The sequence below is a fragment of the Artemia sp. Qi Xiang Cuo genome, chromosome 6, assembly GCF_049724085.1.
Source record: "Artemia sp. Qi Xiang Cuo chromosome 6, ASM4972408v1, whole genome shotgun sequence".
In the NCBI taxonomy this organism is placed as follows: Eukaryota; Metazoa; Arthropoda; class Branchiopoda; order Anostraca; family Artemiidae; genus Artemia; species Artemia sp. Qi Xiang Cuo.
In genome coordinates this window covers 22,638,828-22,656,337 of record NC_142799.1, presented here as the reverse complement: position 1 = coordinate 22,656,337, position 17,510 = coordinate 22,638,828, and the positions used below count along the sequence as shown (strand labels likewise).

General features: G+C 36.5%; 1 protein-coding gene across 2 annotated transcripts in view; it reads left to right on the top strand.

Annotated features, from left to right (window-relative positions):
* The window catches only part of LOC148950997 (DDB1- and CUL4-associated factor 10 homolog), a 69,987-nt gene that overhangs the window by 19,633 nt on the left and 32,844 nt on the right, over positions 1-17,510 (top strand). For both annotated transcript variants that reach the window (XM_089090086.1, XM_089090087.1), the window contains exons 2-3: positions 1,991-2,232; positions 8,326-8,439. In XM_089090086.1, coding sequence (XP_088946212.1) covers positions 2,018-2,232; positions 8,326-8,439 — 329 coding nt within the window. In that variant the 5' untranslated portion in view covers positions 1,991-2,017. The remainder of the gene's footprint in view (positions 1-1,990; positions 2,233-8,325; positions 8,440-17,510) is intronic.

Sequence of the window (17,510 nt, the reverse complement as noted above, 5' to 3'; positions counted from 1 at the left end):
TGCTCCACAGGAAATCGAGGAAAAACCCCGTTAGGGAGGACTACACATTGCTCACGGCCAGACAAAAAGCTAGCTAATGCTAGCTGTTTGTAAAAAGGGACCGTACAGCTGTTCTTTTTGCTTATCTAGCTAATCTTTACATACCATATCCAAGCGCGTTACTCTCCTTAACATCATCTACATGAGCTGGTTATGATCAAAACCAATGATAATGGATGTTGAGTAACTGATGGGCTATGGATAGATTGGGTTTGACACTATTCTAACAAAATCAGATCTTGTACCAGTATCAGACCTTGAATACAATGCGTCATCATCTTTTCGAAAAGATACAAAATTGCATTAATTTATTGGTGTGACTTACTGTATCTGCAAATTTATCTTATATCTGCAAGGTCAAAATTAGATCAGTTAGGTTAGCTCCAGTCATTACGTGCTCATGCACATTTTTTTTCTATAGTCTTGTGGTTCTTCTTTTCCTCTGCTTTTGAAATTATTGTCAATGATTCAATCTGCTAGAAACGCTGAAAGGTTGAAATCCAGGATGAAAAAATTTAGAAAAATTTAGAAAATTGTCCGAAAAGACACACATATAAATTGCAGCTAATAAATATTGACTTGGAGAATTTCAAATTATAGAGTTCCAGATAAAAAATTCCTGATATTCTAAACACCTTCAATCATATTGCATCTTTTGCCAATTCATAAACCTCAAGGATCTCAACGTTTCCTTCTTCAAACTGAAAGATTTTGTTCAGAAATCTGCAACAAAATGTCTGATTGAGTAGTTCTAGACTGATTGTCTTGCCAAGAAGGGAAGTTTGCTTTGGGTCAGTAATATCTGTGGGCCTTCATATGAGAGACAGGTACATAAAAAAGAGGTGAATCTATCATACAGAAAATTCTTTGATAAATATTAAGACGAAGGGAGGGAGGGGGTTATACCTTTATAGACTCCCACCTTTCTTTCTGGTGAGCATGGCAACCTCAATGACTGTAAAAAATGTTTTGAAACATATCTATTGTGTTTCTTAGAGTATATTCAAAATATGAGGAATGCGCCCTTTAGTTTGAAGATGTTTTTTTTTGGTGATTTTATGTCAAGTTTATTTTATTCAACAATTGTCCACACTGATGGCACCACTCTCTCATTATACTCCCTACTCTATAAACAGGTCGGCAACAAATGTATTTTACCTGGTGACTGTAGATTTGTGGGAAGGGTTTTTTCAAGTTACAACTATTTTAATGATTATCAGCTCTAATCAAAACCCTTTCAATCATTAAAAGTTTAAGCTTACCACCTGTTATGAGGTTTATGGTAAATTTAACATGAAACTTTATATTAAAATAAAAATTACCTGGTGGTACCATAGTTTGTGCTTAAATGAGGCATTGATTCGAATTTGTCTTGTCATTTGTCTTTTTTTCTAAACCTGTAAGTTTCGGTTGACTTCACTTCTTTTGCTAGCTTATGTTCAGATCTAAATCAGCAGTTGTTGATGATATCAAGTAATGATGCCCACCTTAATGCCAAGAATTCAATTAGTCAAAACCCTAAAGGAACTCCATGGTTCTAAAGCATGGGCGCTCTGAAAAACAGAGGAAGATTTTCTAGATGATAATGATGCCCACCTTAATGCCAAAAATTCCTGGGAGGGTGTAAACAGGGAGGCTTTGAATAGATTGGGATGGAAGAGGAACATGCGTATCTGTGTGGGCCTCAGGCGGCTTGGTGTTATGGCGAGTTGTTAGTAGTAGTAGTAGTAAAGGAACTCCATTAAAGCTGTAATATAGCCATAACTGCACATAGAGTTGGGAGATAAGGGCCCTCTCCCCCCTCTTTGGAAAGATTGTACCATATAAAATACACTTCATATGCGTTTGACCACCCTTCCTCATCTCCTGAAAAAATTCTCTGATCCACTCGAAGGTCGAACCTGCGTGTACCCATAAAAATCACCAAAATTTGTTTTATTTTTATTTTTAGGCGACATCAAGTCACGAAGGCTTGTAAATGAAGCTATGGAATTCTAAAAAGTCTTTCTTTGCTCCCCAAGGACCCCTCCTTACTGGAAGAGAATTGGGCAGAAGAGGATGTATTGGACAAGAAGATGCTCTTTTTCGTGATCTGTATACGTCATGTCTGCCTTGTAGCTCCTGGGACTTTGGACGGGATTCAAGTTTTGGCTACCATGGGGGTATTTTTAATTTGGAATTCTCACCCGATGGGTAATTAGCTTTAATTATTCTATTATTAATATTTGTGAACTGAGAACTACTATATTAAACACAATGACATAAAAACGTACAAAAATTACCGTAAATGTAAAGATAAACATACAAATAAGATTAAAAGATTCAGCAAAAAAAAAGAATCATTAAAATTAACGTATGGAATAGGTAAAAAATAAATAGTACATTTCAATTGCTATAAAGTTGTATGCTTGCAGGTTGTAAAGGCGGAGATGCCCTCAAATTAAATAAAATTATTATAACAGTAAGTTTATTGACAAAATAATTATTTATAAAAAATGACAGCTCATTTATAAATAATAAAAAAATGTTTAACAATAACCATTTATTACAAAAAAAAAAAAAAAAATATTTAGTAAAGGAAAAAGCAATAAAACTAACCAGGGTCGTATCCAGGATTTTTGTTCAGGGGGGGTTTTACTAATTTTTGACTTTTTTGGGGGGGGGGGGTTTACTAATTTTTGACTCAGTTTTCGACTAATTTTACTGTTTTTTACCTAGGTTTTAATAATTTTTGACTTATTTTCGACTCGGTCAAAAATTTCGGGGGGGGAGGTTCAACCCGGGTAACCCCCCCCCCCCCTGGATACGACCTTGAAACTAACTCATACCTAACTAATACCTCGCTATTTGCGCTAAGTTCGAATTTTGTTCCAATTTCTTTTAAAATGACCCCTTAATCACAAAGGCCATTAATTATAATAAATAGCTCTTATGAAAGTACAAAAAAATCTTTAGCTTAAAGAGCAAGATATTGACTAGAGGGCGAACCCAATCATATACATAATAATTTGTGTTCGTTTTAAGTTTTGATGTTGCTCCTTACTTTCAGCTGAAAAACTTGTTTTTTTTTATATTTAATTTCTGATCGCTTTTAAATAATGATGGGAAATCCGGCGCCCCCTTCATAGCAATGTCCCTTCCCCCATGAAAACTTTCTCCGTGGAAAGATCCTCCCACGTAACCCTCGACCCCCCACTACCAGAAAAATCCCCTCTGAAAACGTATGTATACTTCCCAATAACCAATGCTATATGTAAACATTGGGTGAAGTTCATAACTTTCAGCCCTCTGAAATGAGCGTGGGAGGAGGCCTAGTTGCCCTCCATTTTTTTTTGTCACTTAAAAAGGGCACTAGAACTTTTAATTTCCGTTCGATTTCGCCCTCCCACGATATTCTAGGACCACTGGGTTGATACGATCATCCCTGGTAAAAAAAAAAAACAAAAAACAAATAAACACGCATCCGTGATCTTTCTTCTGGCAAAAAAAAAAACAACAAAGAACAAAATTCCACGTTTTTGCAGATAGGAGCTTGAAACCTCTACAATAGGGTTCTCTGATACACTGAATCTGATTATGTGATTTTTATTAAGGTTCTATGACATTTAGGGGGTGTTTCTCCCTTTTATCGAAAATCAGGCAAATTTTCTCAGGCACGTAACTTTTTATGGCTAAGACCAAACTTGATGAAACTGATATATTTAAAATCAGCATAAAAATCTGATTCTTCTTATGTATCTATTGGTATCAAAATTCCGTCTTTTAGAGTTTTGGTTACTATTGAGCCGGGTCGCTCCTTACTTACAGTTCGTTACTACGAACTGTTTGATTAGCTGCAAAAATTATAAGTTAGCTCTGATTAATTTTAAGCCAACTTGTTTTGTTTTTGCTTATATATTTTTTCTATTTAGGAGTATTTATCTTAAAAATTGTGAGATGCATTAAATGGATATTCATTAGTAACCAAAGAAAGAGGTTGGATTTTTTTTTATAGTAATTAAACATTTGCAGAAACACAATGGGTTCTCAATAAACGATCGTTTCCAGAAAAGATTCGTTTAATATTTTGAAGAAAATATTTGAAGGAATTAATGAATATTTTCAAGGATATTCATTTCTAGCCGAATAAAGAGGTTGAAATTATTTTAAATACTTAAACATTCGCAGAAATACAATGGGTTTCCAATAATCAGTCGTTTCCAGACAAACTTTCTTTAATATTTTGAAGGAAGTATTTGAAGGAATTAATAAATATTTTGAAGGATATTCATTTCTAGCCGAATAAAGAGGTTGAAATTATTTTAGATACTTAAGCATTCGCAGAAACACAATGGGTTTCCAATAATCTGTCGTTTCCAGACAAACTTTCTTTAATATTTTGAAGGATATTCATTAATAACCGAATAAAGAGGTTGAAACTTTTTTAAATGAAATGGAACTCGCGTCTACAATATCTTTTATGAGAAAAGGTTCATTATGTGGATCTAAAAGCGATGGAAAAGGATGAAGTTAAAAAAAAATGTAGAGTCAGTGAAAAGAGTGGAAGCTTTACTTTCCAAGTAAATTGTTTTATATTTATTAGTAATAATAAAAATTTTACAATACAAGAAGTTTCAGGTACCGTCCTTTCACAGATGAAAATCCTTGAATATTCATCTATTAGTATAAGCTAATAATGGTTTTGATAGTTCCAAAGGCTTTATGGGTTTGAAAGATCCTACTATTTTTTCTCTACAGAAATCATTTTGATGTTCGAACTGCCTTTAATAGGGTCCAATAATTATCCTTATTCAATTCGTTATTTCAATTAATTCCAATCAGTTGCAATAAGCTCTGTCGAATGCGGGGTAAGTGTATGGAAAAATGTCTGAAAAGATTTTGGATATTTGAACTTTAGTGCACTTATCTCAAGAACCAATGCCTCTGGAGACATCATCTGGACAAAAATACATATCTCGAGCCGTGAATATATGTTGCTGAGGGGTGGTGGTGGCGGTAGTGGCTGTGGTCCCTCCAAATTTTGATGTTTCTACAATTGTTAAGTTCTTTTTTTTCTATATGCTCATAGCTCAGCTACAGCTCACTTTTAATCCCCCTCCAAAACATTGCCCCCTCACAAAAAAAACCTGCATATGTGTATATCTCAAGCCGTTTTATTATTTCTCATTTTGTCGTTTTTTAATTTTTTTTTAAAATTTAATAATCCATTCAATAGATGTACTCAGCTATCTTTTGGGGTGGGGACATAATTGTTCGAGCTCAAATACTGATTCAGTTCTTTCCTATTTTATTTAGGGAAGGGATTGTCACACATTTCATGAAGAAAAGACTTCTATCACACATTTGGGTAACATAGACCATAGCATGCAAGGACTGAAAATTCAAATAATCGAAGCAACGCTGCAATCCTTAAAAAAATATTTGATTGGTATTATACAAGACATTAGAAATACCATATTTAATCTTTTTTTGAATCTATTAGTATGAATGATTGGTAGGATAGAGATTGACTTTTAATGATTTAGAAAAATTTTATCACCATAAATGAATACATTTGGGGGAAATTTCTACCCTAAGAAAGGAAATTTCTATCTGGATATTTTGGTATAAAAATATTATTTTTGTTTTAACAACCCTGAGAAGATTAAACTGATCTGTTTTGCCATTGAAAATGAAACTGCATTTCCTGGAAAACTAAACAAAAAGACACGGCGAATTCCAAATATAGTCTGTATTCCTTGTGAATTGCATTCTATAAAAAGAAACTTATTTCTTTTAGCTTCAGCTTTATTTTGCTGCATTATGAGTGCAGAAAGGTTTCACCCAAGGTGACGCTCAAGAATGAGGGGTGCTAATTTTCAACTATTCAAAATATTGTCAGCATATTTACTGAGTATGATGGTACTTTTTAGACTTAGAGATGATGTAGACAAAGTTTTAAGAGAACAATGTGGTTGTAGGAAGGGTAGAGGATGTGTTGACCAAATTTTCACTAATAGGTTAATAATTGAGAAGTGCATGAGTCATTAAACACATTTAGTCCTCAGTTTTATAGATTATGAGCAAGCGTTCGATTCAGCTGATAGAAGAGCTTTAGCAAAGGTCTTATCCTTGTATGGTATACCAGAAAAATTTAATAAGGAGATTAGTTCTATGTACGAGAATGACACTGCTGCGGTTAAGGTAAGAAATAAGGTTAATTGCTGGTTTTGTATTAAATCAGGAATTAAGCAGGGTTGCGTATTTATATGGAACATCTTGATGGACTTTGTCTTAAGGAGCAAAGCAAAGGCAATGGGAGAGCACGGAATAAAAAAATGAATGAACTTTTAGTGGTTTTGCGAGTTCAGGGTGCTAGAATAGGTTTGAAAATCAATGTTAAGAAGCTAAGTCCCTAAGACTAGGAATAAGTGAAGATGAAAATGCGACGTTGGGTAACGAAAAGATCGATCAAGTGGAGAGCTTCACTTACCTGGGTAGTATTGTTAGAAAAGACGGTGGGTGCAGTTAAGATGTTAAAAGTAAAATAGCCTAAGACCCAGGATTTTTTTTTACAGTTGAAAAAAGTTTGGAAGAATAGGCCGATAAGTTTGCGAATCTAGAATAGAATATTGGAATCTACAGCAATAACAGTGGTCAAGTATGGCTCGGAAGTGTGGGTGATCCAAAAAGTGGAGGAAGATTTGCTAGATGTTTTCCATAGAAATTGGCTACGTATTGCTTTGGATTCCCGACACACTGACCATATCTAGAACATAAGGCAGTACAAAAAGTGTGATTCGATTCCGCTTTCTAGAGCTATAGTGAGAGAAAGATTGAGATGGCTAGGGCATGTGCAGCGAATGAAGGATGAAAGATTGCCAAAGATTGTCCTTTTCGGCCAACCATCTATGTCTAAACGAAAAGGAGGTCGTCCTTGGTTGGGCGGAAGGATGTCGTAAGGAAAGATTTAAGGCAAATGGGAATTCCCAGGGAGAGTGTAAAGAGGAGGCTTTGAATAGATTTGAACTGAGGAGGAGCGTGTGTAGCTGTGATGGGCTCAGGCGGCTTCGTACTGCGGTAAGTTGTTAGTAGTAGTATTAGTATTAGGTTTTGATCAAATTGAAACAATACGCTTCAGTTTTCTCCCCCTTCTGGAAAAATCGAAAACTAGTGCTTGGAAGTCTCTTCAGAGTAACCATTGCTAATTCAGAATTTCACCCTGGACCGTTCCTCTCTCTTTCTCTCTCTTTCTTTCTCTTTCTTTCTCTTTGTTCAACAAATATCTTTAAATACCGAATTACTGCCAGTCTTTTGCTCTGTATACCATACAATAGTCAGTAAAGACTCAAAATTATCTCTAGATTCCGTTTGCAATGAAATAGTTCATGCAATCTCTGTACAAAGAAAAAAAAAGTCTAAGTATAATCTGTAGTCCTGTTAGATTTAAACTATATGCCAGAAAACTCATTTTTTGCCTTTTATTTTACTTTACAGCGATTCAGAGAGAGGGAGACGACGCTCATCAACCAAGACGTCGTCCCCCAATACGACGCTCTCTTTTTGTTTTATAAATGTATCTAAATACAGAATTACCGACAGTCTTCTGTTCTATATGTTTGCTGATCCCATAAAATAATTCAATAAACAATTTAGAATAATCTCTAAACTCTGTTTGTTTTGAAATATTACAGTGTTATTGGCAGACATGGACATTGCGACAAGGGTTTTGAGGTTAATGTTGAAACCTCAGGATAGACAATATTTTGTATTTATTCAAAACTCCAGCAATGAAATTTTTGAGGGTTGGGGATTGATACAGATGCTAAAAAAGTAGTCGGCGAACTAAATTTTTTTGTTGGTGTCTTTTCGTGTATTTATGATTTCTTGAGACCATCTATGCGTAAAATGGTAAATAATGATAGGTATATGGTAAATAAATGATATTATATGGTAAATAAAAACTTTAGGCCGAGTTTTAATAAACTTCGATGGACATGCCTGTCTGTCTGGTGTGGATAGTTGTTTGTTTTTCTCTGTTAATGTTTGTAAACTTTATTTGTAATTTATGTTAGTAAATCTCATAAGTTTTAGGATGCATTCAAGAGGACAATTGTCATTAAAGATAATTAATTATAATATTAATAATTAATAATAATAATATTTCTCGTGTTCCAAAACACCAGGTAGTAAAAAAGGTTGATAAATTTGCCTGTCATTTTAGGATTAAGATAATAATAAATAATTGATTATAATTGAAGATAATCTGCTTCTGGAGCGCATCCTTAATGTTTTGTGGATTTATAGGAAAATTCTTGTAGCAGCTTGTGAGCAGCGAAGTTTTATCACCTTTGACCCGTTAACACACAAGCCAATTCATTGCGTTGAAAATGCACATTTGGACTGCGTTAACTGCGTAAGGTGAGTGTTATCTAATATTAATTAAAACAACTTTTTCTACAAAATAAGTTTTTCAAAGAAAAGTAAAGAACTCCATTAAACAAAGAAATGAGCAAAAATAAAATCAAACAATCTACGAAGCGTGAAACTACCGCAAATCAACATCGATAAATAAATGAAACCCAAAACGAACAGAAATTACAATAAATAACCGAGTCAAACTCAAAACGAGTAGAAATTAACATAATTTGGGCTCAAAACCCCAATGCCTTCCCAAGGCCAGAACATAATTTGCACTTTACTGAAAAAAATATAAATGTTCTTTCTTTTATAACTTTAATAAATCAAATAATATTAATATTTTGATTACTAAATATCAGTATATTCATATTAAACTGACAATGCACATTCATTTGTATTTTAATAATAAAGTTTTTAATAATAGTAGTTTTTAATAATAAAGGCAAATGTGAGGGTGGGCGTAGGAGGGGGATTAATTGCCCTCCAATCACTTTCGACTAATAGAAAGGGCATCAGCCCTTTCTATTTTCAATCAAATAAGGCCTTTTCGAAGTTCCTACGACAACTCTTTCGATACGAAGTGCCGTGGTCTAAACAAAAAAAAAAAAAAAAAAAAAAAAAAAAATAAAACAATTTACCCTGGACCGTTGTACCAAGTACCAAGTGCCCAATACATTGTACCAAGTGCCCTGGTCTACACAAAAACAACAAAATAAAAATCATACATTATACCCACATCGATCTTTACTATAAAAATTTTAAGCCTCCCAATCACTTTCGACTATTAAAAAGGGTACTAGACCTTTCGATTTCCAATCAAATGAGTCCTTTTTGAGTTTCTACGACAAGGCTTTCTATGAATAACTTGATATCCCCTACGTCACAAATTACAAACAGCCATGTCCAGCTTTATTGGGTAGTTGTCACCCCCTCAGTTATAGTTTCCAGAACCTTCAACTATCCTGCGCGCAATACCTGTTTCAAAACTTTGAGTGGACCGGTTTGCGGAACTGATTGGTGCAAGACGGGCGTTATTTGATCTCCCATCACTTCCAACTATTAAAAAAGGCACCAATTAAATGATCCCGTTTAAAGTTTCTACGACAACGCTTTCAATAAAAACCTTATATTCCCCCAGGGAATAACTTACAACCCTTGCCCTGCGGGCTGGGGGGTTTTCACCCTCCAAGACCTAATTTCCAGAACTTTCTACTACTTTGAACACGATGGCTATCTGAAAATTTTCATTGGATGTGTTTAGGGGAATCGTGCGCGTGAGAGGGTGGTTAGTTACCTTCCAATCACTTTCGACTATTAAAAAGGGCATTATCACTCTCAAATCCAACTTTAACAAACCCCGTTAGAAGTGATGACCATCACTGCATTTTTAAAAACCTTATATGCCCCCAGTACATAACTTGAAACTTTTGCTCTGGGGGCTCTGGGGGGTTTGCCCCCCCTAAATGAATATTTTTCAGAACTTTCAACTACGTTGGACAAAATGGCTATCCCTAAACTTTGATTGAATGTGTTTGGGGAAATGGTGGGCGTGGGAGGGGGGTCAATTACTCTCCACTCACTTAAAACTATTAAAAAGGGAAATTTCAATTTCCAAAAAAATGAGCCCTTTTTGAAATTTCTACAACAACTTTCTATATAAACCTTATATGCCCCCAGGGCATAACTTACAACCCTTGCACTGAGGGCTCTGAGGGGGTTATCATCCTAAAAGACCTAATTTCCAGAACTTTCAACTACGTTGAACAAAATGGATATCCCAAAATTTTGATTGGATGTTTGGGGAAATGGTGGGCGTGAGAGAGGAGTTAGTTGCCCTTCAATCACTTTCGACTATTAAAAGGGCACTAGTCCTTTCAATTTCCAATTGAATGAGCCCTTTGCGATGTTTTAACAACATCGCTTTCTATAAAAAACTTACAATCCTTGCTCTGAGGCTTGTAGGGGGGGGGGGGTTGTCATCCTTAAACACCTAATTTCCAAAAATTTTAACTACATTGAATAAAATGGCTATCTAAAAATTTTGATTGGATATGTTTGGGGAAAAGGCGGGCGTGAGAGGGGGGTTAGTTGCCCTTAAATCACTTTCGACTATTAAAAAGGGCACTAGCCCTTTGAATTTCCAATCGAAAGAGCTCTTTTTCAACTTTTTACGACAAAGATTTCAATAAAAACTTATATGCCCGCAGGGCATAACTTATAACTCTTTCCCTGACGACTATGGGGGGAGTGTCCTGCTCAAAGGTATAATTTCCTGAACTTTAAACTCCTTGAAACAAAATGGCTATCTAAAAATTTTGATTGGATGTGTTTGGGGAAAAAGTGGGCGTGAGAGGGGGGTTAGTTGCACTCGAACACTTTCGACTATTACAAAGGGCACTAGCCCTTTGAATTTTCAATCGAATGAGCCCTTTTTCAAGTTTCTATGACAAAGATTTCAATAATAACCTTATATGTCCCCAGGGCATGACTCATAACCCTTGCCCTGAAGACTGTGGGGAGAGTGTCCTGCTCAAAGGTATAATTTCCTGAATTTTTACTGCGTAGAACAAAATGGCTATCTCAAAATTTTGTGGGATATGTTTGGGGAAATGGTGGGCGTGGAAGGGGTGTTAGTTGCCTTCCAATCACTTTCGATTATTGAAAAGGGCACTAGCCATTTCAATTTCCAATCGAATGAGCCTTTTTTGAAGTTCCTACGACAATGCTCTCTTAAAAAACCTTACACGCCTCAAGAGAATAACTTACAACCATTGCCTTGAGTGCTGGGGGGGAGTGTTCTCCTCCAGAACATAATTTCTATCTGTCAATCAACTACGCTGAACAAAATGGCTATCTAAAACTTTTGATTGGATGTGTTTGGGGAAAAGGTGGGCGTGAGAGGGGGGTTAGTTGCCTCCAAATCACTTTTGACTATTAAAAAGCGCACTAGACCTTTGAATTTCAAATTGAATTAGCCCTTTTTGAAGTTTCTACGACAACGCGTTCTATAAAAACCTGATATGCCCCAGGGCATAACTTACAACCCTTGCCCTGAGGGCTGTGGGGGGGGTTGTCATCCTCAAAGACCTAATTTCAAGAACTTAAAACTAAGCTGAATAAAATGGCTATCTAAAAATTTTGATTGGATGTATTTGGGGAAAAGGTGGGCGTGAGAGGGGGTTAGTTGCCCTCCAATCACTTTCGACTATTAAAAATGGCACTAGCCCTTTGAATTTCCAATCGAATGAGTCTTTTTAGAAGTTTCTACGACAACGCATACTATAAAAACCGTATATGCCCCAGGGCATAACTTACAACCCTTGCCTTGAAGGCTGTGAAGGAGTGTCTTCCTCAAAAACATAATTTCTATCTGGAAACCAACTACGCTGAACAAAATGGCTGTCTCAAAATTTGGATTGGATATGTTTCGGGAAATGGTGGGCGTGGGAGGGGCGTTAGTTGCCTTCCAATCACTTTTGACAATTAAAAAGGGCACAAGCCACTCCAATTTCCAATTGAATGAGCCCTTTTCGAAGTTTCTACAACAGTGCACGAAGTGCACTGCTCTAATGGAAAAAAATAATAAATGGTACATTGTGCCAACATCGTTCTTATATGCCCTCAGGGCATAACTTAAAACCCTTACCCCGAGGGTTGTTGGGGAGTGTCCTTCTCGAAAAGATATTTTATATCTGGGAATCAACTATGCTGAACAAAATGGTTATCTTAAAATATTACTGGATGAGTTTGGGGGAATGATGGACGTGGGGGGGGGCTAGTTGCCCTCCAATCACTTTCGACTATCAAAAAGGGCACTAACCCTTTGAATTTCTAATTGAATGAGCCTTTTTTGAAGTTTTTAAGACACCGATTTCTAAAAACCTTATGTGCCCCCAGGGCATAACTTACATCCCGTCACTGAAGGCTGTGAGGGAGTGTCCTCCTCAACAGCACACTTTCTATTTGAAAATCAACTAAGCTGAACAATATGGCTATCTCCAAATTTGATTGGGTGCGTTTCGGGAAATGATGGGCGTGGAAGGGGTGTTAGTTGCCTTCCAATCACTTTCGACTATAAAAATGGGCACAATCCACTCCAATTTCCTATTGAATGAGCCCTTTTCGAAATTTCTACAACATCTTCGATACGAAGTGCCCTTCTATAAAGGAAAAACAATAATAATAATACATTTTGTCGGCATCGTTCTTATATGTCCTCAGGGCATAACTTAAAACCCTTGCCCCGAGGGTTGTGGGGGAGTGTCCTCCTCAAAAACATATTTTCTATCTGGAAATCAACTACGCTGAACAAAATGGTTATCTCAAAATTTTGATTGGATGAGTTTGGGGAATGATGGACATGGGGGGGGGGTTAGTTGCCCTCCAATCACTTTCGACTATTAAAAAGGGCCCTAGCCCTTTGAATTTCCAATCGAATGAGCCTAAAAACCTTATATGCCCCAGGGCATAACTTACAACCCTTGCCCTGAAGGCTGTGGGGGAGTGTCCTCCTCAAAAACATAATTTCTATCCAGAAAGCAACTACGCTGAACAAAATGTCTATATTAAAATTTTGACTGGATGTTTTTCGGGAAATGGTGGGCGTGGAAGGGTTGTTAGTTGCCTGTCAATCACTTACGACTAATAAAAAGGGCACAATCCAATCTATTTTCCAATTGAATGAGCCCTTTTTGAAGTTTCTACGACAACTTTTTCTATACGAAATGCCCTGCTCTAAAGGAAAAAAATAATAAATAATACATTGTGCCAACATCGTTCTTATATGCCCTCAGGACATAACTTCAAACCCTTGCCCCGAGGGTTGTGGGGGAGTGTCCTCCTGAAAATCATATTTTCTATCTGGAAATCACCGCCGCTGAACAAACTGTCTATCTCAAACTTGTTAGGGGCTGCATTGGGGGAAAATCGAGGCGGGGGGGGGGGGCTATTTGCCTAATAAAAAATTTCGAATATTAAGAAGGGCCCAAGCCCTCTCAATTTCCAATCGAATGAGCCTTTTTTGAAGTTTCTACGACAACGCCTTCTATAAAAACCTTATATGCCCCAGAGCATAATATACAATCCTTGCCTTGAAGGCTGCGGGAGAGTGTCCTCCTCAAAAACATAATTTCTATCTGGAAATCAACTACGCTGAATAAAATGGCTATCTCAAATTTTGATTGGATGTGTTTCGGGAAATGATAGGTGTGGAAGGGGTGTTAGTTGCCCTCCAATCACTTTTGACTATTAAAAAGGACACTAGCCACTCCAGTTTCCAATCGAATGAGCCCTTTTTGAACTATCTACGACAACTCCTTCGATACGAAGTGCCGGGGTATGGATAAAAAAAAAAAAATAATACAGTGTGCCAACATCGTTCTTTACTTAGGCAGCGCATAGCGCTGCCTATGATATTGATCTCAAGTACATAAGTTTATAGGTCAACTATGTAGACCTCAGCTGTAAATAGATACCATTAAATTAACATCACTGCTATTTGGTAGATGACACGAAAGACTTAAAGTAGATTACCAAGATATCGTCGCAGGAAAACGTCATGGAGCTTGTACAATCTACCGTATGTTCTTCTTTACATTTGTGATAATTCACCATGTTTCAATATTTAGGACTTTTAGATCTGTTCAAAGCTCCTGGTTTTGACTCTAATTTAATTTGAGCAATAAATAATTAACGGAATAATTTTATGTATAATGGAACAAGTGAATAACAGAATGATTTTATATGTAACCGATCAATTAAATAAAGAAATAATTTTATCAAACAGTTCGTGGTAACTAACTGTAGAAAGAAGCGAGTCGGTTCAATAGTAATCGAAACTCAAAAAAAAAAATTTTAATATCAATTGAGGCATCAAAAGAATTGGCTTTTTATGCTAATTTCAAGTATACAAGATTCATTAAGTTTAGTCTAAGCGATGGAAAGCTACGAGCCTGGGAAAATTTGCCTGATTTTCAAAAAAAAGGGGAGGGGGGAAACACCCCCAAAAGTCAGATTTAGCGTGTCAGAGGACCTGTTGAGATCACGGACGAATGTTTTTTTTTACCACAAGTAATCGTATCGAACCAATGATCCTAGAAAATTGGAAAAAGGCTCGTTTGAACGGAAATTCAAGTCCTAGTTCTGTTTAAGTGATCAAAAAGATTGGAGGGTAACTAGCTCCCCTCTTTCGCCCCTTTTCCTCCAAAGTCCTCCAGTCAGTGAACGTTTAGAAATTTTCCTTAGGGGCATTGTCATTGAATCTCTTTTCTTTTAAGATCGTGGAAACGCGTGACTGGTAAGCTGGTATACTAATGAAAGTCCAAATATTAGTAAGTGTAAAAAAAGGTATATTTCAAAGTAGTGAAGAGGGACAAAAAATCTAGGGGTCAACTGGTGGAAAAAAATTCCTTCAGTCAAACTTGGAAGTCTATTCTAACTGCGGGATGTGGCTATAATTGTCAAGATATAATAAAAAATATAATATAATTGTAAAAGGCTATAATATAAAGATATTATTATTTGAATATAATAATCCCCTACCCCCCCCCTCTGGACACCACCTTGACAGGATACTGTCTCTGCTTTAAATTAAAAAAAAATGACTTTGGCATCCCTGCTTTCAATGAAAAAATTAAATAATTAAAATCGAAGTTCTATCTATTAAATATAATAGTTCCCTATGCCCCCACCTCTGGGTACCATCTTCATAGGATACAGTATCTACTTTAAATTAAAAAATAGCTTCTCAGCATCCCTGCTTTCAATAATAAAAAAATTAAGGTACTACCACTTAAATATAATAACTCCCTATGCCCCCCCCCCTCTGGATACCACATTGATAGGATACCTTCTCTTCTTTAAATTAAAAAAAAAATTATTTTTGGCATCCCTGCTTTCAATAAAAAAATTCAAGATATTATCATTTAAATAAAATACTTCCCTAGCCCTCCCCCCCCCCCTGGATACCATGCACCTTGATAGGGTACCTTCTCTGCTTTAAATTAAAAAAATAATTAACTTTTGGGCATCCCTGCTTTAAAAATTAAATAAATTTGACATGCTATCCTTTAAATATAATATCTCCCCACACCCCCCCCTCCCCTCTGGATACCACCTTGATAGAATACTGTTTCCACTTTAATTTAAAAAAAATAACTTTTTGCCATCCCTGCTTTCAGTAAAAAAAATCAAGGTAATATTACTTAAATATAATAACTCCCACCCCCCCCCCCCTCTGGATACCACCTTGATATGTTGCCGTCTCTGCTTTAAATAAAAAAAAATAACTTTCTTGCATCCCTGCTTTTAATAAAAAAAAAAATCAAGATATTATCATTTAAATGTAATACCTACCAACCCACCCACCCCCCTCTGTATACCACCTTGCTAGGACACCCTTCCAGCTTTACGTTAAAAAAATAATTTATTTAATAATTAACTAGGTCACTATATGGTTCAAACAAACACGCGAAATAACGTTAAACAGCTTAGTGTTCCTTGAAAAAAAAAATTGAGGGTATGAGTAAAGGAGTACAAAGACAACAACAAAAAAGGCGAAATTATTCAGATATACCTCAAACTATTGGGAAACTGGATGAGTTTGGGGGAATGATGGACGGGGGGGGGGCTAGTTGCCCTCCAATCACTTTCGACTATTAAAAAGGGCACTGGCCTTTCGAATTTCCAATCGAATGAGGCCTCTTTCAAGTTTCTACGAAAACACTTTCAATAGGAACCTTATATGGCCCCAGGGCATAACTTGCAACCCTTGCCCTGAAGTCTGTGGGGGAGTGTCCCCCTCAAAACCATAATTTCTATATGGAAATCAACTACGCTGAACAAAATGGCTATCTCAAAATTTGATTGGATGTGTTTCGAGAAATGGTGGGCGTGGAAGGGGTGTTAGTTGCCTTCCAATCACTTTCGACTATAAAAATGGGCACAATCCACTCCAATTTCCTATTGAATGAGCCCTTTTCGAAGTTTCTACAACAACTTCAATACGAAGTGCCCTTCTATAAAGGAAAAAAAATAATAAATAATACATTGTGCCGGCATCGTTCTTATATGTCCTCAGGGCATAACTTAAAACCCTTGCCCCGAGGGTTGTTGGGACTTGTCCTCCTCAAAAACATAATTTCTACCTGGAAATCAACTACGCTTAACAAAATGGTTATCTCAAAATTTTGATTGGATGAGTTTGGGGGAATGGTGGACATGGGGGGGGGGGCTAGTTGCCCTCCAATCACTTTCGACTATTAAAAAGGGCACTAGCCCTTTGAATTTCCTTTCGAATGAGCCTTTTTTGAAGTTTCTACGATAACGCCTTCTAAAAAAAAACCTTATATGCCCCAGGGCATAACTTACAACCCTTGCCCTGAAGGTTGTGGGGGAGTGTCCTCCTCAAAAACATAATTTCTATCTGGAAATCAACTACACTGAACAAAATGGCTATCTCAAAAAATTGATTGGGTGTGTTTCGAGAAATGGTGGGCGTGGAAGGGGTGTTAGTTGCCTTCCAATCACTTTCGACTATTAAAAAGGGCACAATCCACTCCAATTTCCAATTGAATGAGCCCTTTTTGAAGTTTCTACGATAACTTTTTCGATACGAAATGCCCTGCTCTAAAGGAAAAAAATAATAAATAATACATTGTTCCTACTTAGTTCTTATATGCCCTCAGGGTAAAATTTAAAACCATCGCCCTGAGGGTTGTGGGGGAATGTCCTCCTGAATAATACATTTTCTATCTGAAAATTAACTATATTGAACAAAGTGGTTATCTCAAAATTTTGGTTGGATAGGCTGGGGGGACTACTGGGCGTGGGGGGGGCTAGTTGCCCTTCAATCACTTTCGACTATTAAAAAGGGCACTAGCCCTTTGAATTTACAATCGAATGAGCCTTTTTTGAAGTTTCTACGACAACGCCTTCTATAAAAACCTTATATGCCCCAGAGCATAATATACAATCCTTGCCTTGAAGGCTGCGGGAGAGTGTCCTCCTCAAAAACATAATTTCTATCTAAAAAAATCCGAGATATTATCATTTAAATGTAATACCTCCCTACC